Source organism: Amblyomma americanum, chromosome 5, assembly GCF_052857255.1.
Source record: "Amblyomma americanum isolate KBUSLIRL-KWMA chromosome 5, ASM5285725v1, whole genome shotgun sequence".
NCBI lineage: Eukaryota > Metazoa > Arthropoda > Arachnida > Ixodida > Ixodidae > Amblyomma > Amblyomma americanum.
In genome coordinates, this window is record NC_135501.1 from 108,787,263 (window position 1) to 108,810,999 (window position 23,737).

The following is a 23,737-nucleotide window of genomic DNA, read 5'->3' on the forward strand; positions in this document are numbered from 1 at the left end:
CTATATTAGCTGAAAAGTTATACAAGAACAGCATGATTATGGCTTAGGCATGGCAAGCATCTACTTCTGGGGCTCAGATTTTTCAATAAATATCTCAACTATATACATTAAGCACCCAACAGACTACTGTAATAAAACATTGAATGAAAAATTAAATTACCAGGGCAGCTGCTCCTCGGTCATCTCTGACAGCAGCTTCTGCCGCCTGAAAATCTTCAATACTGAAGGCTGGCAGCTGAGGGCACAGTGGCGGGAGGGAGCTCACGGGAGGAGACGGCGACCGTGTCCTCGGCTCCTGCCGAGCTTGCTCCAGCCGGCTCAGCCTCTGCAGGATTTCCCGCTGCTGCTGCCGTATTTCTAGCAGCAGCCGCAGCACCTTGAGCATTGTCGCTGAAACGAGCAAGGTTTCCAGTGAGGGCAGGCTTTCACAGCAGATGTATATATTTACACCTCAAGGACGCAGTATGAGCAATATACTGCATTTACACGCTTGCAAGTCGACCTATTGTTTTCAAATTTGAAAATCCGAAATGCGGGTGTTGGCTTGCAATCGAAAATCAGAGCATGGCACCATAAATAAAGGGGAGACAAACTAGTATCAGGGATGATGCGGTAAATGAAATTTTATGTTTGCTCCACAGCTCTGCCCAGGATTTTCTGCATGGTTCTTGAGAAGGATTTTTCGTTTACCTTTCTACTTTTAGCTGTATGCTCAGCAATCTTGGGAGTGTTGATAGTTGATGAAAGGGGCACTGTTCCAATTGCAGTGGAACTGCCACTCAGAACAGCAACGCTTGCAGGGAGTGCCGGTACCTGATGAAAACCTAAAAACAGCGCCATAAAGACAGACTAGAAGATGGGCGAGCGCTGTTTTTGGTTCTTCACTGATGCACCAGCTCAATCTGTTTTGGTTCTTCTGAGCTGACAAAAGAGCTGATGCCACGCACACAGTTTCTCTGTGGCTGTTTGATGCATGTAATGTCTCCTGGCTACATATTTTACCAGTTTGTAATGCGGAGCTTCATCAATTGTGCTCAGAGCCAAGTAATGGCGCGTTCACACTTGGACATTCGGCAGAGAGATCGAGCGGAATCCGCTGCCGCGGCAGAGATTGCGCCGAAATACCAAGCGGTAAGCCTGATCGGTCCAGGACCGAATTCTGCCACCGGAAAAAAATCCGCCGAATCCCGTCAGCCAATAGGGAGCCAAACATGGCGACGCCCTTCGGTGCGGGACGCCTCGTTTGGGACTGAATTCGTCGCTGTTACTGCCTGTTTGAGCGCGTTCAATGCCCATAAAAGCGCCAGCGCTCTTTCGCTTTGTCTCATCTCACCCATAAAAAAAGTGTGAGTGATAAATGTGTTCTTTTTTATTTTAGGTGACGATCCTTTCCTTTTTTTAAAAAAGGCTTGAGAGTAACCACCAGATGGCGCCACTAGGCTAATCTTATGTATTTAAAAGCGACAATGCTAGAAATGGCGTAATGTCTGGCAAAAAAGCTGCATTTAGCGTAAGTAAGCGTGCATACAGTTATCGTACGTAGACAGCATGGATTGACCTCTTGCCATATCTGTGTACGCCTTGAGCAGACGACACACAGACGATGTGCGCAGACGAGGTGGTTGGGAAGTGTGAACGATGCAGCTTTTTCGGTGGCAGAGGATTTCGCTTGCTCTCTCCGCCGAGTGTCCAAGAGTGAATGCTCTATAAGCAATCGGTGCTTCTTCACGAATATGTTCAAGATGGCTGTCATCCTTCACAGAACAACTGCGCACCTGGCCGCAAGTTTGACATATCAGGACGGGTAATGCAAATGTGGTGGATGCCTCGAGGGAACATATTTGTGGCTGTTCTGCACGATGTCATGGTGAGGTTGTTTGTGAAGTGCGAGATTCTGCAGGATGATGAACTGCTGTGGAAGATTTCACTGGACGTCAGAACAATTAACACCCTGTGGGACTGCAGCATCGACGATGGTAATGTAAACCAACACTGGGCGTCAACATGCTCTGCATTAAGCTACTAAATTGCTATTGATTCCACCACAAGGCACAGCTAAACACAAAGGTATTTGTTCGGTACAACTGCTCTATCCCTTGCAGATCTATATATCACAAATGCACCATGCACTGACAATGCCTTAGTTAAAAATAGCTGCTCTGAATACTGTACCTTCTATGTACCACCAGTTTTCTATTCAGCTTGGTTGCCATTTTGATTGCCGTCACATCCTGGCAAGGATGGAAACAGCCATAAGTGTATTCTTCCATTGTGACAACAGCTGCCAGTGGTAGTGAGAAAGCACAGCAGGCTGGGCACATAAAAAATATATGCACAAAAACTAGAGAAACTGTATAGAGTACAGTGACCACTTTGCAGTCCTGAGCCACAATCTGTAATGTTTGTTTTATTTCTATTGGTCCGTCTTTAAAAGGTTGTGGCTTTCTAGTGACATAGGCCAAGGGAAACAACAATAACAGAACCAAAACCACAATCCAGAACCAAAAAAAGAAATTAAAGGAAACAAACTGCTACTCGCCGGGAAAACACACTGCAACTAGTTAGTAGGAATGAGATAGAGCTGTGGAAGTGTCAAGTAGCAAATTTTATCACCGCTTAGGTTCAGTACTTCTATTAAGAATTACTTGCAGCAGGCATATTTATACAAACAGTGGTCATTTTCAAAGCACACGTTTTGAAATATCCACCAACTAGGTCTCCTTTAAGGCAAAAGAGAACTTCTACCAAGGCCTGTTTAGGCTCATACTTCAAAAAAATAGATTCTCATCCTATCCTCTCACTGCATTCTCGTCTTTTCAGGCTCTTCATATACAAGTAAATAAAGCGAAAAGCCTTACGATCGCTAGTCGCTTCCTCCACATCCTCAAGGTCACCTGCAGTGGAGGCCGAACTAGCCGGGCAGCCCGCAGTGCAATTTGCACCAGCTGTTGTGGCCGCCTCCATTGAGTGGCTGCTAAGCAGGGCTGAAGTTGGACACGAACATGAAGCATTAGTGTTGATGCAGGAAGAACGGAAAAATTACTCAGTATAACACAGGTAATGCTACACAGATAATGCCAAAATGCTACATCAGCACTTCTGCTGAAATGATACATATATATACACCGTAACTGCCTCGTACAGAATTAGCATTAGGCATTTATGAGCTCCCATTCATTAAGACCATGCTTGTTCAGGGTGTCATCTCATTCTACCAGATTTAGTAATTTAAACTGCTCCTTTATTCTGGCGGACCCTCAAAAACACAAAAAGCCTTAACGAAGCTGTATGCTGCCCCAGCTGGTATCATGCTGCAAATTTGAAAGCACAAGAACAACTTGAATGAGAGAACCGCAGAGTTGAGTTGTATGCTACAGGTGGGATTAGCCTTGCTTATTCTGCGGGCAATTGATCCACCGTAGCGTCACTTATGTTAACAACGACCTAAAACCTGTCGGATCTTCCCCACTATGCACACAGTCACTTATAATAGTACATATTCCACTCCCGCAGTCACCATCCATGTACGCACTCACTCACAGTATAAAATAGTCCACTCCAGAAGGCACCATCTACACACACGTTCAATCACTAGATTATAATCCGGAACCGGACTATGGTCTACTATAGTCGTAGAGAAGAGAAGAAAGGGAATTTTAATGAAAGAAAGGCGGAGAGGTCGGCCGGTGGTAACAGGGCCCTGGCCTGCTGCTCCACACAGGGGAAAGGGAAGAGGAGGAAAAGGAAAGTGTGAATGAAGGCTGATGATGGCATAATACAATGAGTTTCACGGGTGATGTCTATGCACACGCACACACACACAACACTGGCTGGCGCTCGCATCGCGGTTACTGGACACACATAAAACTCAAAACTGGTGTCTGCAACACAACACCGACACATGTCATTAACCATGTAGGTTGTGCACAGGCGGTCACAAACGAGTATCCAGGCCTGTTTCACACAAAAAGTGGAGCAGGGCTTTTGTCACACGCCACCAATCAGAACGTCTCGTCCTTGCGCCCAGAAGAGTTTCCTCAGAGAGAGGGCGAGAGTCCAGGTTTTTCACGGTCGCCTCCAATGTTGTTCTTTCAGAAGTATATTTCGGGCACGCGCAAAGAAGGTGTCCAATAGTCTCTGGTGTGTTGCACTGTGCGCAATTTGGGTTACTTTTGATGCCGATCTTGTGAAGATAGTGTTTGGTGTAGGCAACGCCAAGCCGTAGCCGGTGGAGTAAAGTCCCATGACGTCGCACCACCACAGATGGGATATGTAATCGTGAGCCAGCGTCAAGCTTACACACGCGGTCCTGTTGATGACTCGGATCATGCCAGTGCGACTGCATTGCCGCCTGCATTAAATGCGCCAACAAGGCTCCAATGTCTGATCTTCAAAAGGCTATCTCAATGAAAGCACCATCACTATGTGCCATCCGAGCCTCGGCGTCAGCACGCTCGTTTCCCGCTATGCCGCAATGGCTCGGTATCCATTGAAACTTTATGATATGGCCGCGGTGGAAAGCCTCGGCTAACAAAAGCACAATCTGTTGGACCAGCTGCTCGCATGCTCTTGGTTTTAGATAAGTTTGTACGACCTGTAATGCCGATCTCGAGTCGCAGAATATAGTCCATTGCTGCGCTGGCTGGTGACCAATATAAAGGACGGCTTCTCGTATGGTTGCCAATTCGGTTGCCGTAGAGGACGTTTTGTGCATGAGCCTGAAACGGTGACATTAGGCATTTCCTGGCACTATCACCGCTGCAGCTGAAGAAGTGGTCGTAACGGATCCGTCCACGAAAACATGCTGGGTGTTAGTATACATAGATGTAATGTATGACAGCGCCAGCTGTTTCAGTCCGACTGTTGGAATGTGCGTTTTCTTTGTTATCCTTGGGATTGTTGTCCGTATAGATGGTTTTGGTACTGCCCAAAGTGGCACCTCCGCAATCTGGTGTGGCGCGTAGTTCGAAGGCAGCGCATTGCGCTGCATCCAAAGGGCTCTGGAAAAGGCTGCATCTGGACGCACCGCACTAATGTTAGTCAGGGGGTGATGACGATGCCTGGTCAGATGCCGCAAATGCACACGAAGTGGCTCCTGTTGAAAATAAATTCGTGCTGGGCAGGCGCGGGCCTCATAAAATGTGCCCCATGTAGAAGTTTTACATGGCAAACCCAAGCATACTCTTAAAGCACGAGCCTGCGCGCTTTCAAGCACACGCAGGCCTGATAGTCTGACCCCCGAGAGAACGGGTGCACTGTATCTGAGAAGGCCGACTACCAGCGCCTGGTACACGTGTAGTAAAGATCGCTCAGAGGGACCCCAACATTTTCCTGCCATACACCGCACAATGCTTGCAAAGCTGTCGAACTTTTTCTTGAGCACAGAAATGTGCTTCGTCCAGGACAGGTCACGGTCAATCGTAACACCTAAGAATTTTTGATGTGTTACGTATGGAACAATTTGCCCGTCGATTGTGACCGGATACCACGCCATTATCTTGCGTGTGAAAGCCAATGTTACGCTTTTAGTTGGCGAAAGTTCAAGCCCCTGACGGCGCAAGTACGCAGACGTAATGGACACCGAACGCTGCAATCTTGCTTGCACTTGGGGACGCGTGACACTTGATGTCCAGATGCAAATATCGTCTGCGTAGGCGGATATTGAAACAGTCTTCGGTAGTTGTTTGAAAAGGCCAATGAGCACGAAATTGAACAACGTTGGACTGAGCACTCCTCCCTGAGGAACACCACAAGCAACATGATGATCTGCTGTGTCACCTTCAAGAGTCTCCATGTAGACTGTCCGGTTTGTCAAATAGCTTGCAATCCAATTGTGTAGACGTCCGCCTATACCACATTCTTCGAGTGCAGTTAGTACTGCATCATGCTGAACATTATCGAATGCGCCCTTTATGTCGAGGAAAAGAGCAGCAGTCAACCTGTGACGGCGTTTTTCATGTTCTACCGTTGACACGAGATCAATTACACTGTCGATGGCAGACCGGCCTTTGCGGAAACCCGTCATTGTGGAAGGGTATAGCCCATGTTTTTCAAGGAACCATTCTAGACGGGTTAGCACCATACGCTCCATCGTCTTGCCAATACAACTTGCCAGAGCTACTGGTCTGTAGGATGTTAATGTGAGTGGCGATTTCCCAGGTTTGAGCAAGGCCACAATGCGGCTTCTTTTCCACTGCTGTGGTACAGTGGCAGAGGCCCAAGAGTGGTTGAACAATGTTAAGAGGGCTTCGATTACCTGTGGGCCTAGATGACGAAGCGCATTGTATGTTATTCCATCAGGTCCTGGGGATGAAGGATGCGTGCAAGCAGAAAGAGCTGCTTTCAGTTCTTGAATTGTGAAGGGGATGTCCAGTCGATCGTCCGTCGTGGGGGGAGCACATCGATGCTGCCGAGGTAAAGAAGCGCTTCCGGCAATTCTCGAGCAGAAATCCTCCGCCACCTCTAGTTCTTGCCGTCTATCATGAAGTGCCAATGCACGGAAAGGGTGTTTCTGCTGGGGAAATGTCGGCAGTGCTCGAACAGCGTGCCAGATTGTACTATAGTGGTAGAACTACTATAGTAGAACCGGAGAGGACAAGCGCTACTCATAGCAGCTTATTCAGACATTTCTGATAGCAGCCCACTAGCGCAGCTGTAGCGAGCATCGACTTGCATAAGGTAATCGCCAAATGCAGAACAAGAAAATTATCAACTCACCAGCATACAATCAAAGGATGGTGCCACGTATGTAGAACGTATGATGACACCAAAACACGTACTATATCTATATAGTTACCATATTTTACATGCACGTGGACAATTTCTGAAGCACGGTCACAGACCTTTCGCTCACGCACTTATCACCCAAAAGAGATGCTTCCAGTACCTCCTTCTCAAGTTCATTTTTTTGCCTCGTCCCACGATCACAATCCTGTGCAGTTCAGGAAAGCATTCAAGACAGTTACCACAATGAAGTTTTGATCCGCTGTCTGTTCCAAAAGAGTACTCTGGAAAACTTCATTTTTGTTTTTACTTTGGCCCTTGGATTTCCTTTAAAATGTCCTTGCAGTCGACACAACACAGCTGTAAGTTAAGCCCAAAGAAATAAAAGTACCCAAGGAGTCCTTGCTTCTGTGAGACTGCTGCGAACGGGTGATGCACCAATCCGCCTGCTCTGCCGGAAGCACACACTTCACTTCTTTCCTTGTGGTGCGTCGGTGATCACGGCATGCGCCTTTCTCTAAGGCTTCACCTCCTCTCTGTGCTCAGTTCGAAAAAAAGTAATGCTAGAAGTGCCTTTCGGTCGGTTGTGTGGAAGCTTGCTGCTCTGTTATCGGGGGAGTAATACGTAGTCATACGCGCAGTGATGTTCAGAAACGCGTCCAAACCAAACACTTGCAACAATGCATGATAGAAACGCAAAGATAACAGAAAAAATTGTATATATATGGTTTTGCAGGACTGCAAAACTGGGGAGTGGGGCAGACATGGGACCTTTGAGAAAAGGGAACAGTGATTACTGATGCATCACAAGGAAAGAAGCGAAATATGCACTTTCACCCAAAGAGCCTGAATGATAACAAATGTAGGAGTAGCGATTATACTGCCATTTTTTCATGCCTCACGTGACCTGTAACCACATGTTGACGTCGCGGTCATTGTTTAGCTGCTTAAACTGAAGCCAAAACAGCACAAGAAAATGGATTGTAAATTATATAGCAGCCAGAGGAAAATACCACACGGTAATCCATGTGTAACAATGCCTTACGCAATATTTTAAAGATGAAAACACTACCCAAAAGGAAGGTATCTATATTCTTAATACACCGGCCAGTTTTACTGATGCACACTTTGCCATAGTTGAGTGGTGTCCTATAGGCTACACCAGCGCAGCAAGAACGTACGTTTTGGTGCTTCTTCTGGCAGCTAGTACAATAATATGGCTTTTCCTCTATAAGTCTTCATAACTGTAACAGCTTACGTGGCACAGAAAACACCAGCCGTATGCCATACTGAGAAGCAAGTATCCTCAGCTTATGAGACTGTGCAGTTAGGGCATAACCTAATACTTTTCGAGATCAAAATATATGAGGTTCCAAGAACAAATGGTATTAGGTTACGCCCTACAGCACAAAGCTTTCATAGCCCGAAGAAAATCGCCTCTAAGTATGGCATACAGCTGGGATTTTTTGTACGCCATGTAAGCTGTCGCAGCTATGCAAGACTTGTAGAGGAAAGACCGGATCGCCATACTGACTGCCGGAAGAAGCACAAAAACGTGCATGTTCCTTGCTGCACTGGTGTCATCTATCGAATACCACACAGGTGTGGCAGTGTACATCAGCCAAATTGGCTGGTGTATAACGACCGCCTCAGAGAGCGCCCACGCCCTTTGGAACAGGCGGTGGATTGAATCTGCCACTTCATTGTGGGGAATGCCACGGATGCTTCCCTGAAGTGCACAGGACTGCAATCGTGGGATATGGCAAAAAAACAATCTGTAAGGGAGATACCGAAATTGTCTCTTAGTCATGACTTACGAGGCTTAATGTCCCAAACCACCTTAGCTGGAGCAACTCAGTAGAGAGCTCCGATAGTTTCAGCCACCTGGTGTTCTTTAACGTGCACAGACATTGCACAGTACACGGGCGAGCATCTAGCATTCCACCTCCACTGAAGTGAGACCACTGCAGTCGGGATTGAGCCGGCACCTTTCGCGTCAGCAGCCAAGCACCTTAACCACAAAGCCATTGCGGCAATTTGTGTGTCGAGTGTATGAGCGAAAGGCTCTGTGACCGTGCTTCAAAAAGAGCTGCTGTTCATGGGCAAGTCGCATATGGTTACTATAGTACATGCTTTGGTGTCAGCAAGCATTGTACACACGTAGCACCATCCTTTGATTACATTCTGATGAATAACAATTTTAAAATTCTCTCCTGCCTCTGGCAGTTACATTGTGCAAGTCAATGCTGACTATGACTTCACAGGTGAACTGTTAATGAAAAATGTTTCTTATAAACCCAGTTGTGAGCAGCGTTTGTCCCATCCAGTCCTCTTGTCCCTGTCTTCTGTGCACTTTTAAATTTTCAGTACAAAAACTATATTCTACCTTCCATCCTTTGCTTGAAAACAATGAAATGCTAAACTTCGTGACTCAATTTTTACAGTACCTCACTACAATTGCTCTTCTCGGCAAACCCATCGTTGCAATGTTTTTTTAGGTGCCTTTTAAAATTGCCAGTCTCGCCAATGTAGACACTGTCACATTCGGAACACGGGACGCCGTAAACAACGCCCGGGTACATTTTTCTCAGAAAGAACGTCTGACATCAATCAGCGCATGCTTCAGTCTTCTGAGGGTACAGCGCATGCCTACACAGGTGTGACTGGTGATTTTAAAGGCACCAAAAAGAACATTGTAACAACGATAAAAACCAAGAAGTGATCTCTAAAGCTACCACCTAACACTGTATCAACTGGCCATGACATCGTCTAAGGATAGGGCACACGTGTTGACAACTGAAAGAATCTGTTCCGTCGCCTTCACCTCAAATTGTTCTTCAGCCCTTGAAAATAACTTCTCCCTCTTGAAAGGTTTTCAAGGACTCGCATGGACTCTGTGGTAAAGGGGTTTTTGCTATGCAGGAAAGCAGACTTAATGCAGTTTTGCAACAGGGTCTTAATTGAGCTCAAATTCATGAGTCACCCATATGCATTTTTTGCGATCAATAAAAAGCAGGCACGGCTAGAGGGTGGGTGTCCCCCCTTTCTCCTATGTGATATTACCATAAATTCACTAAGCCATAACTGAAACAATGCAAATCTAAAGACTAAACACAGATAAAGGCTTACAGGGTGGTGATATCAGCCGGGGTGGCGATGGCAGCTGGGGTGGTGGCGACGGGAGCCGGGGTGGTGGCGATGGCAGCCGGGGCGGTGGCGATGGCAGCCGGGGTGGTGGCGATGGCAGCCGGACGTCAGGCCCATCCGGACCTGCATTGCCTAAAACAGAAAAATGCGTGCATATTTTGAATATGCATAATTTTTTCTAATGTTTAAAAATTTAGGATTTTCCACTTACCAGAAATTGCAGAGCTTTCCACTGCAGAGCTCATCTCATATTTCTTAGCCTTTTTCTCTGCATTCTTGTATCATCCTGCAAAAGGTTAGAGATCAAACACCTAACTCAAAAAAGTCCACACTAAAATTGCTGCTTCACATGAAAATAAGGCAAACATTTAATGCAACAATTCCTGGATATTACTTTTAATGCAATAATTCCTGGCTATTGCAAACACAAACACTTTACAGTAGGCATCTTGAAGCAGCCTGTGGGCTATGAAAGGAAATGTAGGGAAGGTATGTAGATTATCATGTGACCTTGGTGGCCAAGCACACAGCCTCTGTGGTAGCATCAGTGGCCTTTGCTGCATATGTGGTTTATTTCCTGCTAGGCTGGAAGGTGGTAAACGATAATGCAACTATATTGAATTATGAAACCAGCCAGGCACCAAAATTTTAGAATACAGACCTTATAAGTTTTTCCTGTGATTAGCTTCTAGCTTGCGCTGAAAGAACTTTTAACAACGGACTACTTTGTCGTGGAGGCATTCTGTGCAGTGGCCCTGAATGTGGGCAGTTTCACTGCGGTACCGTCGATGCCAAGAGGCACTGCTTATACAGGGTGGCCAGTTTTTCTAGCACAATAGCCCCACCATCCTTCAACAAATCTGTAGTTAACGCGTCCTACGCAGCTGCTTTCCCCTTTTTCATAGCTTCTAAAGCTTTCTTAACCTCGGTCTTCGTTACTGGCAGAACGTTTGATTGCTCTTCTCTACTGCCAATCTCATTGTCCTCACTACTCTGAATAATGTATAGGTCAGTATAGAACTGCTCTGCTACTTTGACAAACTTGTGCATATTAGTAATGACATTGCCCCCTTAATTGTCCCTAAGCGCCTATATATCTGATCTTTGCCTACGCCTAATCTTCTTGTCACTGCTTCCAGGCTGCCACAGTTCTTTAAGAATGCTCGATTTTCTCCATATTATACTTCCTTATGTCGTATACTTTACGCCTGTTGATCAGCTTTGATAGCTCTGCCAGTTCTATCTTGTCTGTTGGGTTGGAGGCTTTCACACTTTCTCATGTCTTAATCAAATCTTTCATCTGCTTGGATAGTTTACTGGTAAAGAACTTCTTCCCTGCACTCCTCCCCCTGAACTACTTTTTCACTGCACTCGGTAATATCTCTGAAATTTTATTGTTCACTGCGTCTACACTGAGGTTGTCTTCCTCGGTTAAAGCTGAATATGTGTTCTGTAGCGAAATCCTGAATTATTCTACCTCCCCTCTTACAGCTAAATTGTTGATGGACTTCTTTACTAGTCTTTTCCGTTCCCTCTTCAAGTCCAGACTAATTTGAGACCTTACCAATCTGTGGTCACTGCATCATACCTTTCTGATTACTTCCACATGCTGCACAATGCCAGGGTTAGAACACAGTTTGAAGTCAATTTTATTTTTAGTCTCCTCGTTAGGGATTTTCGATGTCCACTTTCAGCTCTTCCGTTTTCTGAAGAAAGTATTCATGATTCTTAAGTTATTGCGTTCAGCTAACTCAATACCTACCTTCTGCTATTCCTAGTGCCAATGCCATATTCATCTACTGCCTGGTCTCCAGCCTGCTTTTTGCCAACATTGGCACTGAAGCCTCCCATTAGTACAGAATACTGCATTTTTACTTTCCCCATTGCCAATTCTACATTTCACAGAAGCTTTCCACTGCCTGGTCATTATGACTACATGCAGGCGATTAGGCCTGTGGGAAGACAGCTAGCCGTTCTCATGTGGGCTCTGCAAGAAACAGGCAAGCGTTGGCAAGGCTGACATATTCAGATGATCTACTTAAATTAGAGCATGAGGCAGGCACTTGTGTGTTGAAAGCTCCCGCAACGCACACTGGTGACACACTAAGCTATCTGTGTATAAAAGACAAAATCTGTGTTAATTTTTGTAAGGCTTTTAATGACTGATCACCAACCACGTGCAATAATTTTGGTTTCAAAGCTGCCCCTGTCTTGTGCGCCCAATGCTTTTGCTTACTTAAAACTAACAGGTACATGCGCATGCATCGACTGACACCACAGCTTGTTGGTGCGCACTTTCAAATGATGCGGTAGACATGAGTGTATACACAGATCACTGCGTATTATTCGCCTAAAACCGCTAAATAATTTATACAGTTGACTCCCGATATTTTTAAGCCGCCTAATTGGAATTTTCAGTTAATTAGAAGTGAAGCATATTTTGGTCCCGTCAGTTTAGCATATAACCCTACAGAAGAAATCACTCGATAATTGAACATTATTATATAGACTGGGTTCCTGATAACTGCACTGTCATGGTGCAGGAAATGTTGCAATGCAGAGAGACATCCTCCTGTTTGTATGATTTCTCTGTGCTGCTTGCTGGCAGCAGAAAAATTTCATAATGATATCAGCAGCTCTTCTATCTCATTACTTTCAAGCAATTCGTGGAACAGCGTTACAAATATATATTGTCACAGCAAAAGTGATGCAAGAAAGTACCAGTGGAGCCTTCAAGTGACAAAGCAAACCACCCGATTCTGTACACCTATCTTTCTTCGACTAGTTCACAGTGCCACTGCAATGTGGAGTCAAATTTTATGCACATTAGCAAAACATTGTAGTAGATAAGCTTGTTAGCATGAAATCCATTTGCAACAAAGGTCGATGACTGCCATAAAAATGGAACGGCTAAAACAGACATTTTGGGGTTTCCTTCGTTACAGCAAGGTTCAACTGAATATTTTTAAACATCAGCAATTATTCGCCAATTATAAGGCTCTGATTTCCAAATTCAAGAGTGCACACTGCCGCTCTTGAAGGCCTTCGAAATCACCACCAAGTTTCGTGCTGCTTCACTGTCTCAATACATTATACATGGCCCGCATGTCGCATTCAGTGCCCATCGGTTGCCAGGCGGCCATGCTGTGCTGAACCACTGCCAGACTGCCTCTAGCTTACCGCTGCCTCTGTTTGCTCACACAGAGTTGATTCCCGTCCATCCGCAGCTTCACTATGGCTTTGTGCATTATCCTCAGTGGCTCCAATCATAGCGACAGGTACAGGCACAAGAAGAAGCAGACTAACATGAACTTAGCACAAGAACTCCAAGATCCCAGAGCACAAAGAGCTGCAGGTTGTGGCTGGCTCGGACTAAGCAAGACAATTTGGACCCCATGAGTCTCAATTTACAAGAGTACAGAGTGCACTTTGTGACAGATAAGAGGTTTGGGTCGTGAACTTAATGTCTGCAAAGCTATGGTGAGCAAGGACTACACCCTGAAGAAGTGAATGTTTTTTTTCGAGTGAGGCCATCTGACTTGTTTGACAACCCAAACACAGACTGGGCCCTGCGTCACTCCATATACCTTGGCTACAGCACTAGGCCAAGTGGTTCATCACCACGGCCACAGCCAGCAACAACGGCAGAAAGGACAGCATGCTGAGGCCGAGCTTTAGGTATCGTAGACTCGTTGCAGACAGGATCCTCGACCAGCAGCTCGTGAAATATTTTTGTACCTCCAATGATTTGAGGTTTCCATTCTTTCTAATGTCACAAAGCTGGAAGAGTAAACTAGATAGTTCACGATCCCGGTGGGTCACTTCAGACCACATCATCATCTATCATTGCATCGTAACCCGGCCACACTATGTATGCATGCATATTGTCGCACATTTCCACCTTTTTTTGTGCAGCGCACATGCACCGATCCAGCAAGTTCAAAGTAATAGCCTGAATTGAATAGCCAATTCCCCTGTGGAGGCAGCATCACGCCTGAAAGGATAAAGAAATAATCCAAAGCATCTCAGGAGCAGTCAGGCCACGCAAGGCGGACGGTCTGGGATCGAGTGGTTTGGCGGCATGGCCGCCAGCGCTTGATAGGAGCAGAAGTCACGTCACGAGCAAGCGATATATTGACTCAATTGCTGCTGCAGCTAACTGTGCAGCAACTAGTGTTCATCTCCTGAGTCGTAGACAATTGGTTTGAAAGTCATTGAAATGCCCATGTGATAGAGATAACTTTTCAATCACGAGCGATAAACTTGGACAAGAACAAAGCACAGTCAGTCCTAAATGTTTTCAAACCTGTAGAGTCCAGTGACCTGGAAAACTGGATATCACCATAAAACAACGCATTGCAGTGTTTGAGATCACATGCGAATTTGGACTGGCAATCGCTTTTGATGCAGATGAAGCAATGACATCAGCTCACAAATGCATGTGTGCATCATTCATTAGCCTCCGAGTTTTGAAAAGATTAGTCACTTGACAGGCTAGCAAAAGGCGCCCGTGTGCTGTGAAGTGTTGGCGCACGTTAAAGCCGGTTAAAAAATCCGGGACCCTCCAATACAGCACCCGTCACAGCCCATGCGTCGCTTCGGGATGCTAGACACCACAATTCACTATTGCACACATAGCTTTATCCCGGCAATAAAACCACTTACTGCATGTTGTGACGACAGCGACTGGGCAGCGGAACCACTCGCACCCTGGGGCGGATGGGTCCGCCTCCTCTCGAGCGAGGCGGATTACCTCCGCGGCTCGCCTTTTCGGCCAGTGGCAATGCTGCCAATCGTGGGAGAGCCACCCGACAGGGACGACAGCCAAGCTGTCGTCCTCCATCGGGAACTTCACGACCGCAAACGGTTTTGGTGGCATGCTGCAAGGAGTAAAGCGATGCAAACAAAGATTAGTGCGTAAACTGATTTTTCACAAGCTCGCTCGCCCTATTCTCATGTTCCTCTCGCACGAAGGTCTCGCGACACATCTCAGAAGCAATACAACGCACCGTTAAGAAAATAAGTGCATGAAAAAGGCATACAATTGAAGGTGCACATGTCGTCAGTCCGAACCCATGTGGCAAGCTAGCCTCTAACATGACTATAAAATAGTACAATTACAGAACAGGGCAACAAATGACGCCTCTCCCCTTATTGCTACTCATGACAGTAGGCTCATGAGGAAACAAAAGAAGCTACTAACAAAAAAGCGTAAATACGCAAGTGGCGGGCTAGAAGATCACGGGAAAACACGATGTATACGCAGCGACGACCGAACAAAGAGATGGCATCCGTCGGAGCGGTCGGACGGGCAGCAAGGGTTGCCAGATGGCTCCAAGCACAGGTAGCCAAGCTGGCCTCCGTAGTAGCCCAAATAAAGCCAAAAAACTTTGTTTTTGCATGGAAAACACCTTAGCCATATTAAACGATTTTTCGCAAGTATATCTACATAATACTATTAGAAGTAGCGCAAGGCTTGCCTGCAAGCGAATTCATGATTAAGCAAATGTGGTGTTTATCATTAACGTCGTGTTTTATTTTTTTCTCAAAGCATAGCAGTATCGGGAAAATAACAACACGCAAAAAACATCGCACAATAAACTCACTCAGTAATGATATGCATTCAGCAATGCAGTATAGGTACAGCTCACGACATTTTCACTAAACACAATAAAATAAATACACTACAATAAATTACAAGACAAACTTTAGTACAGAGGTTGCGGCTAGACAAGATATAGCACAATAGACGGAAGTAGTCTAGAGAGGGATCTCAGGCATCGTGACCTGATTCGAAGGGGAAAGGTTTGACCCATACATGGTCAGTGACCTTCAAATTCCTCAGTATCATGCCTGACCATGGAGACGAACTTTCGTCGAGCCCTAGCATATATGTGTTCCCTTTGATGTCTGAGCTGGCATTATCTTTGTTGTCCCTACCGTCATCAAACGCAGCCACCGAACAAATGTTCAGCCAGGTCTCGTTCACTATAAAACCTACCTGCGAAATAGAATGTAGATCTATAACTAGAATTTGCAAGCGCTCCTCCATGTACGTGAAGTTTGGTATGGCCGGGAATGGAGGCTGCTAGGATTTTAAACCGGCCAAGAATTTTTGTCCCGTCTCAGCCCTAAGACTTAGCTGAGCATTTGTTTGACGGCTGCGTTTGATGACGGCAGTGACAACAAAGAGAGTGCCAGCTCAGACATCAATGGGAAAGTCCGTCTGGAGGCATGATATACTGATGAATTTGAAAGTCACTGACCATGTCCAGGTTACGATAGACGTTTCTGAACCCATACGTACGGCTCATCACCTCGATATGCGCGGTCATGTGACCTTCAACTTCATCAGCGGGAACGTCTATCGGCTTTCCAACATTTTTTGCATTTATCACGCAGAACCGGGTATTGTCTGACAGATCGTCAACTTTCGTTTGAGCACGCGATTGTCAGATTCGATTGCATAAATTGACTTTGTTGCTACGAAATCACCGAATGGACAATAGACAAAACCGATGAAGTTCGGGTCGGCGCCGGTCACTCAGAAGCTTTAGGTTCGCAGTAATGCCTCTTCAGCTCACATTTAATGCAGGAAAAAAAGAAGAAACGCTGCGGCACCTATCCAGCAGGAAACGTTTGTCAGAGATGCTCATCAGGGGAAGATATTTCGGGGCTGTCTAGAAAAAACCCTACCGCATGCCCTGAAATGTAACATATGTGCTGCTCCCATTCGGTGTTGTCGTTCTGCGTAGCTGCACGCAACTCAGCGTTTTCGCAAAAGAATTGGCGTAGTTACCGTACGGTAGAGCTAAAGCTCGCCGGACAGGGGCCGTGGTCTTCCACCGAAGCCCTTGTTCATTCGCTCAAATTAATTTCACCGATTACAAATCCAACAAAAAGCAAATTTTGATCATCGGTGTATATTTCCATATGTATTCTTTCTGCGCAGCAGCGTTCTCTACTTTTCAATGCACCGATTAAAGCGGCCTTCCAGTATAGCCAATTTATTCACAATTAATCGCAAGGCAGGTGCTATGCTGAGCCAACTTGACGCACACAAGCCGTTAGGTGTATGCGGGAAGATAAGATGTCTAGCACGGCCGCCATCACCTCGGACTATATTACGAATAATCAGCGGCGTCACATGAGGCCGGCGTACTTTTCTCCGTACTCATGCTGCCGTGTTGGAGTACCTGTGCTTCATTTGAAAGCCTGACGTAAAGGATTCTAGTACATTATATGAAAAGCAGTCAATGGGGGGGTAGCCCACGCACTTTAGAACCACGCTAGAACCACGCATTTTGTGCCTTGAGTTTTGTGTAAAGGCTGTTGGGCTGATGCCCCGTCTGTCCCGAGGCCCACACAATATTTCACGACAAGTTTTCTACCAGCTATCAGCGCTGAAATAGAGAAAATAGCCTCGATCTGCATCGATCACTGGCACAAAGCAGAGAAAGGCTGTAAACAAATCACAAAAAATATAAATTACAGACAGTGACTATACATTTGCTCCGGCAACTACAGTAGAGTGTAGCTCTCACTGGAGTGGATGGATGAGCGAGTCAAGGAGGCTATATGACCTGAACAGTTATTAGCGAGTGGTGGTAATTATGGAGGTGCGGCACGACCGTATTTTAGACGCATTCTACTAAGACGTGCCGCTGCGGCAACTTATTTTCTCCGTGAATTAAAAATAAAAACAACCCAACTATTTTTTTATTTACTAAAGATAGTGACCTAATATAATACCGAATAATTCGCAACCGGAGGTCTTTTTTATGCACAGTGTTAACGCCTTTTTGTGATGTTTGTGCTTTTGTGCGCTGCGAGTATCTTCATTGTTAGGCCTCTTTTCGTTTTTAACTGTAGCTCTGAGCGGTTAGGTTTGTTGATTGTTCGTCACTCTGATCTTTAGCGCTCCGTCATGAGCATGGAGACGGAGGTCATGAGCAAGTGGCGGAGGTACCGTATCATCGAAAAAGAGTACAGGGAACTTTTAGGAGAGCTCGGTATCCAACGGCCACCGTCTACGCATCTGAAATCCTCCGGAAGCAAGAGAACGGGTGGCGAGGCGGCCTTGGACGTCGTCAGCGCCCCTCCACTCCCGCTACCGTCCGGAGCAAGCAAACGGCCGAATAGCGAAGCCTGCGCAAGCGGCGCTTGCGCTAGTGGCAGCGGACGAGCTATTTCGTCGCTACCTGCAGACCCGTCGATGCCATCTGTTCAGAGCGAGCTCAACGAGCAGGCTTATGTGTCCGAGAGTTGCGCTGAAAGCCTTTCTAGCGAGCATACCGCTACCTCGTGCGACTCAAGCGATGAGACCTCGTCCACGAACAGCCTTACTGCTGAGAACGTGGAAATGGGCCAGCCTCGTGAAGAGTCTCCTGAGCTTTGTTATCGCCATCTCTCGACAGCGCAGGAGTTAGCTAGCATAGCTAGCAAGCACAATTTGACGCACGCCTGCATCAACGATTTGCTGGACTTCTGCCGTCGGCGTGGGATTGTAGAGCTCCCGAAAGATGCAAGGACCATCATGCAGACGGAGCGAAAAGCTAATTTAGAACACGGCGACTCGTTTGTGCATTTTGGCCTTGCTGACGGAATTCAGCATGCTGTTGGCCAAGGACCAGCGTCTGAGAATGTCGAGCTGCACCCAAATATTGATGGGCTGCCTCTGCATAGGAGTAGCCAGACTGCACTCTGGCCAATTCTGTGCAGAGTAATTAACATCAAGAAATCTGAACCATTTATGGTCAGTGCGTACTGCGGTGCAGGGAAACCTCCGTGCCTCCAGGAATACCTCAGGCCTTTCATCGATGAAGTGCGCAACCTTAGTTGCAACGGACTGATGGTGAAAGGGGTGCACGTCAATGTGTGCTTAAAAGCCGTCATCTGTGACGCTCCAGCAAGGAGTTTCGTGAAGGCAATCACTGGCCACACAGGCTATCATGCCTGTGAACGTTGCAGCCAAAAAGGGCACTATATGGAAAACAGGATGACTTTCCCTGACCTGCATGCACCACAGCGAACAGACTCCTCTTTTCGTTCGCAAGAGGATCGGCGCCATCACACTGGTGTTTCACCATTTACATCTCTGAACGTAGATATGGTGAAATGCTTTCCTACAGAGTATATGCATTTAGTCTGTTTGGGGGTTATGCGGCGGCTCCTTAGGAATTGGACATGCAAGGGGCACGCTGCCAGGCTGAGCCGGGCTGACAGGAGTGCACTCAACGACAAGCTGCGAGAAGCAGCAACTGCATTTCCAAAGTACTTTCATAGGAAACCGAGGGGCACCGAATAACTCGACAGATGGAAGGCCACAGAGTTCAGGACTTTTTTACTATACCTGGGGCCTGTTCTCCTGAAATCCATCCTGCCTGATGAGCTTTATAAGCATTTTTTATATTTGCATGTATCTGTTAGGGTACTTGCCTCTCCTCAGCATCACAGAGACCTCAACCAGTTTGCTCACGACCTGCTGCGGTACTTTGTGCAAGAATTTGGCAGACTGTACGGACAAAAACAACTCGTGTACAATGTGCACACCCTTGCACACTTGGCAGAGCAATGCCTGGAGCATGGCACTCTCGATGAGTTCAGTGCATTTCCCTTTGAAAGTTACCTAGGAAAGGTAAAGAAGAGACTGCGGACGAAAAATAAGCCTCTGGCGCAACTCAGCCGACGAATGTCGGAGGTGAGGGCGTGCACACCACTCTCTACAGGACAAGTGGGTGGTGACGTGAAAGTCGGTGACTGCTTTCTGGTGGATAACTGCGCTGTAGTCATTGTTGATCTCCTGGGGGGCAATGCCAAAGCTGGCATCTTGCCAAATGGCAGAGAGTTTTTTAGAGTCCCAATTGACTCTTCAAGGATGGACGTGCGTCGCTACAGTGCTCTTGGTCAAGAAACCAAAATCTGGCCCATTTCGTACATCAAGAATAAAGTTCGATGTATAAAGCTTCAGTACAAGAGGGGGCATGTCGTTTTCCCTTTGCTTCACCTTCAGTGAGACTTTACATTTCTGTGGTGCCTGAAGGATTATGTGCCTCTATTAAGATAGCTGCAGATTGCAGCATCTTGCTTGAAGTGTTAATTGGTGCTGAAGACAGCAACTTCTACATCACCATCCTTTGCATGGTTTGGATTTGGTTGTATGGGGCTTAACATCCCATAGCGACTCAGGCTATGACAGACGCCATAGTTGAGGGGTCCAGAAATTTCGACCGCCATGCAGTTCTTTAACATGCACCGACATCGCACTGTACAAAGGGCTCTATAGTATTCAATGCTCATCAAAATGTGACTGCTGCAGCCCGGATGGAATCTGAATCTTTCAAGTCGGCAGCCAAGCACCATAACCACTGAGCCACCGTTGCATACTAGATCTGCATTGAAGCACTTGGAATTTCATCTTTTGGGGAACATCAACTTTGAAGCTATAATGGCCCTCTTCAGGGCCACCCAAATATACTGGCAGGGTCGTTGCTGCGCCTCCAGAAACTCCAGAACCCTCTTGTTCCCGTGAGCGCCTGCCTGTTTAATGAGTACTAATAGTCAATCAGCATTATATATTCGTGTCATTCATGCTCCTGTTATTACCCCTATTTATGCAACCCCCCCCTCACACAATACTCCATGCTTGGAGCCTGTGAGGCAACTTGAATAAATAAATAATAAATAAATAAGTATACTCTCAACTTGTTAGTATATAACAGACTGCACAGTAGTGGGCAAAGAAAGATATTGAGAATGCAAGGCTGAATTAACACGCATTTATGTTAAATGTTAGGTAAGACTAGTGCATGCAGCTTAACTGCTTGTAAGTGATGCATTAATGACATGGTTACAAAAAAGATAATATGGAAATTTAACTTGACAAACCTAGAGTTCAAACATCATAGGAGAGAAGGGATGCTCACTCACCTCTGGAAGTCACTTCATGGCACGGAAAGTTGTTGCATCGAATAATAAGTTTGAAATGACCTGCTTCTAAGCAGTGCACCGCTTCTTAGTGTCCACCAGCAAAAACGAATTTCTGTCACTATGTAGTGCAGTGGCATCTGCTGTGATGGGCGCCCTTAATTGTTTGTGTCCCCTGCAGCTCTTTTCTCATGCCACCTAATTTCGGGCTGCTAAGATGAGCCTATAAAACTGCACACTTAACTTTCGTAAATGCAGTTTCACCCATGCTGTAAATATGCTGAGGATGAAGTGCATCAACACTTGGTACGAGCCACACCAGAAAGTAGATCTGTTTCTAGGAAGGAGCTCCCTTCAAACACTTGTTTCAATGCAGTCTTTGAATTACGTCACTTAATTAGCACGAGACACATTATATTTTCAGCACTTTAATTTAACATGACTATATATTGCTTTAAAAAGAAATTGAATAATTTAGCTGTGTAACCATATATATGTCTGCTCATGACATGAGGCTTGGGCTATTTATACTGAATAAAATACCATACAGCATCAGGTTTGTAGCAAGAAATTCGAAGCTGCTGCTACTTTAAGGGATGCCAAGGACAAATCTGATGGATTACTGCTGTCTAAAAACAAAAAGCTACTTACACATCATAACGCTTTAAAAGCGAAGTTGCAAAAATTTAGATACATTTGCTGTCATCATTAGAGATTTTTGCAAGAAAAGTGTAGTTAAAAAAGACGGGTTCTTTCACTGGATCTGTGGTGATGCGCCATTCAATTATAAATGGTAGTTAGCAGTTTTTTTTGCTATTGTTATGAATTGAGAGAGGACAAAAATTTAAAATTATGATTTTATCTGCAAGAACTAACAACACAGAAAGCAAGAGCCTTGGAATCGATTATAAGAAAGCAATAGGTTGAAGTCATATCCTCCATGCCCCTTTAAAGCTGGTGGTTCTGCCGTACGTGTTGTTTTCATTTCGCCAAAAGGAGGCACACAGAGGTGCCATATTCTTCTTTGTCCTTAATGACTGAACTGGATCCACCGTTTGTGGGCATAAAAGGGGCCAAGTGTGTTTCCAGTCCAGCCCTTTACATGCATTTTAAGCAGTGGTAAACTGGCTGCATGGTGGCTGGTCGACAAATAATGGTTTGTTAGTTGTCAAACTCCTGGCAATAGTCTTATAAGCCTGAGAATAATTTCCATTTACACTTATAGCTTGATTAGAGTTGCAGTCTAGGCAAGTTGGTAGACAATCACACTTCTTCGAAACATCAAAAAAAAAACTTGCACATAAAGCCTACTCACAGTTAACTGGTTATTGCAACAAGAAACTTGGTGAAGAAGGAACCGAGTATGTGAAACACTTGGCTTTGCAGCCAAGCATTACAAAAAAAGATAAATACATAAGAATAGAAGAAAAGTTACTTTGATCTCACTCGCTTAATGCATGAGCAGTCAAAGAATTTCTGAATCTGAGAGTGCAGTGGGAATTAAGGGGCTTTTATGCTTGTGCTGCCTCCTTTCGAGACATGAAATGCCTTAGCTCTTTCATGAACTTTGTTTGTGCTTAAAGATGAGTTATTGTTCCTGAGAGCACTCGCATAGCAATTTTTCATTCATCAAATTTTTTCTGGGCTCATTAATCCTAGGGTTGAAGGATCAGGCTTTTAGGTTTCTTCTTTGATAGCATTTTTGCTGCAGTAAAAACTGAGAGTGCACTTCCTTCTGCATACAGGTATGCCTATACCGTCATTTTTTTCACACTGCAAAAAGTTAGAGAGCTCATTGTGTATTTTCTACCATTTATCTTGAGAACGCAGGAAATGGCTATGTGTTGTTGGAGTTAATGTGGTAGTGTAACTTGCTTTTACACCACAATTTCTTGGTCGTGAGATGATCGACGGTCCTATGGACACCCGTTCAGGTTATTGAGATTACTTGAACTATTGCAACAGGCAACGATAGGTTATGCTACTAGCTCATGTCATTAATATTACATAATGTTTTGCTTTCTCCTTGATCTTTTTATCCCCTCACCCCTTCCCCCGGCCCCTGGTTAACCTATCTTCCTTTCCTCCTCCTCGTCCTCCTTGATTTGCTTTGCATATTTGTTGTAGTTCTTTTCCAGAAAATTGAAAACTTCAGGGGTACGTTTCTTTACTCAAACATGTGCAGCCTTCATACCTGCCTAACACGTACCATCCCGATCTAATTTAGGCGCCGGTCATTGAAAAAAAAACAGTACCAGCATCCCACTACAACAACAATCCATTTATATTAGATTATGTTCCAATGATTGCAACATTCCATGAACGAGAATTTAGTAAAGAGAGGAGGGGCACAAAAGACAAGCCAAAATAAGACTGAAGAAAAGTTTGTGGACATGCAATTCTAGCCTGCCAAGAGCAAGTGCTAATAGTAGCTGGCCTTTGCCATGATGTATATCTATAGGGTCACCTCGCTCTGTAAAGTTTAGCACGTTCTGAAGTAGGCTTGAGTTGACTATTTAATTAAGGATGTTTGAATGAAGGATCTTTTATGTGTATTGAAAGTGAAAAATAAAGAGAATATCCTGGTGAAGGCATTCTCGTACTATAATTTTGCATCTAGAAACAGTGTGACTTCACTCTTGCATTTAAAGTTGAGGAATTAGTACAACAGTGAATATTTGGCACAGCACTAAAGTTAAATAGAGCCTTGAAGTGTGGTGCATGGCCTAAGTGAAGAATTGTACAGCTCAAGAGAAATTTATTGTTATTGCCATACATATTATGCCTAGTGGAAGAAAAAGGGTCGTTCCATATCAGTTGCGTGCAACTATAGCCTGGTCTTATGCTAGTCCAAATTGCTACTCTCTATATTTGCAGTTTTCAAAAGCTCGTTTCCGTAGCGGTCTGTCACCTTCAGCCACTTCAGAAAATCAATATCTGT

At 45.3% G+C, this 23,737-nt stretch overlaps 1 protein-coding gene and 1 pseudogene across 1 annotated transcript; one reads left to right on the forward strand and one right to left on the reverse strand.

Annotated features, from left to right (window-relative positions):
• Positions 1-10,130, reverse strand: LOC144134092 (uncharacterized). Its single transcript, XM_077667077.1, has 5 exons — positions 10,082-10,130; positions 9,853-10,002; positions 2,859-2,984; positions 161-390; positions 1-9 (listed from the first exon to the last, which is right to left on the reverse strand). Exons 1-5 carry the CDS (start codon positions 10,113-10,115, stop codon positions 1-3), a joined length of 549 nt encoding a protein of 182 aa, XP_077523203.1. The 5' UTR covers positions 10,116-10,130.
• Positions 10,131-17,797: 7,667 nt separating this feature from the next.
• LOC144134093 (uncharacterized) lies at positions 17,798-19,885 on the forward strand (annotated as a pseudogene).
• The last annotated feature ends 3,852 nt before the right edge of the window (positions 19,886-23,737 follow it).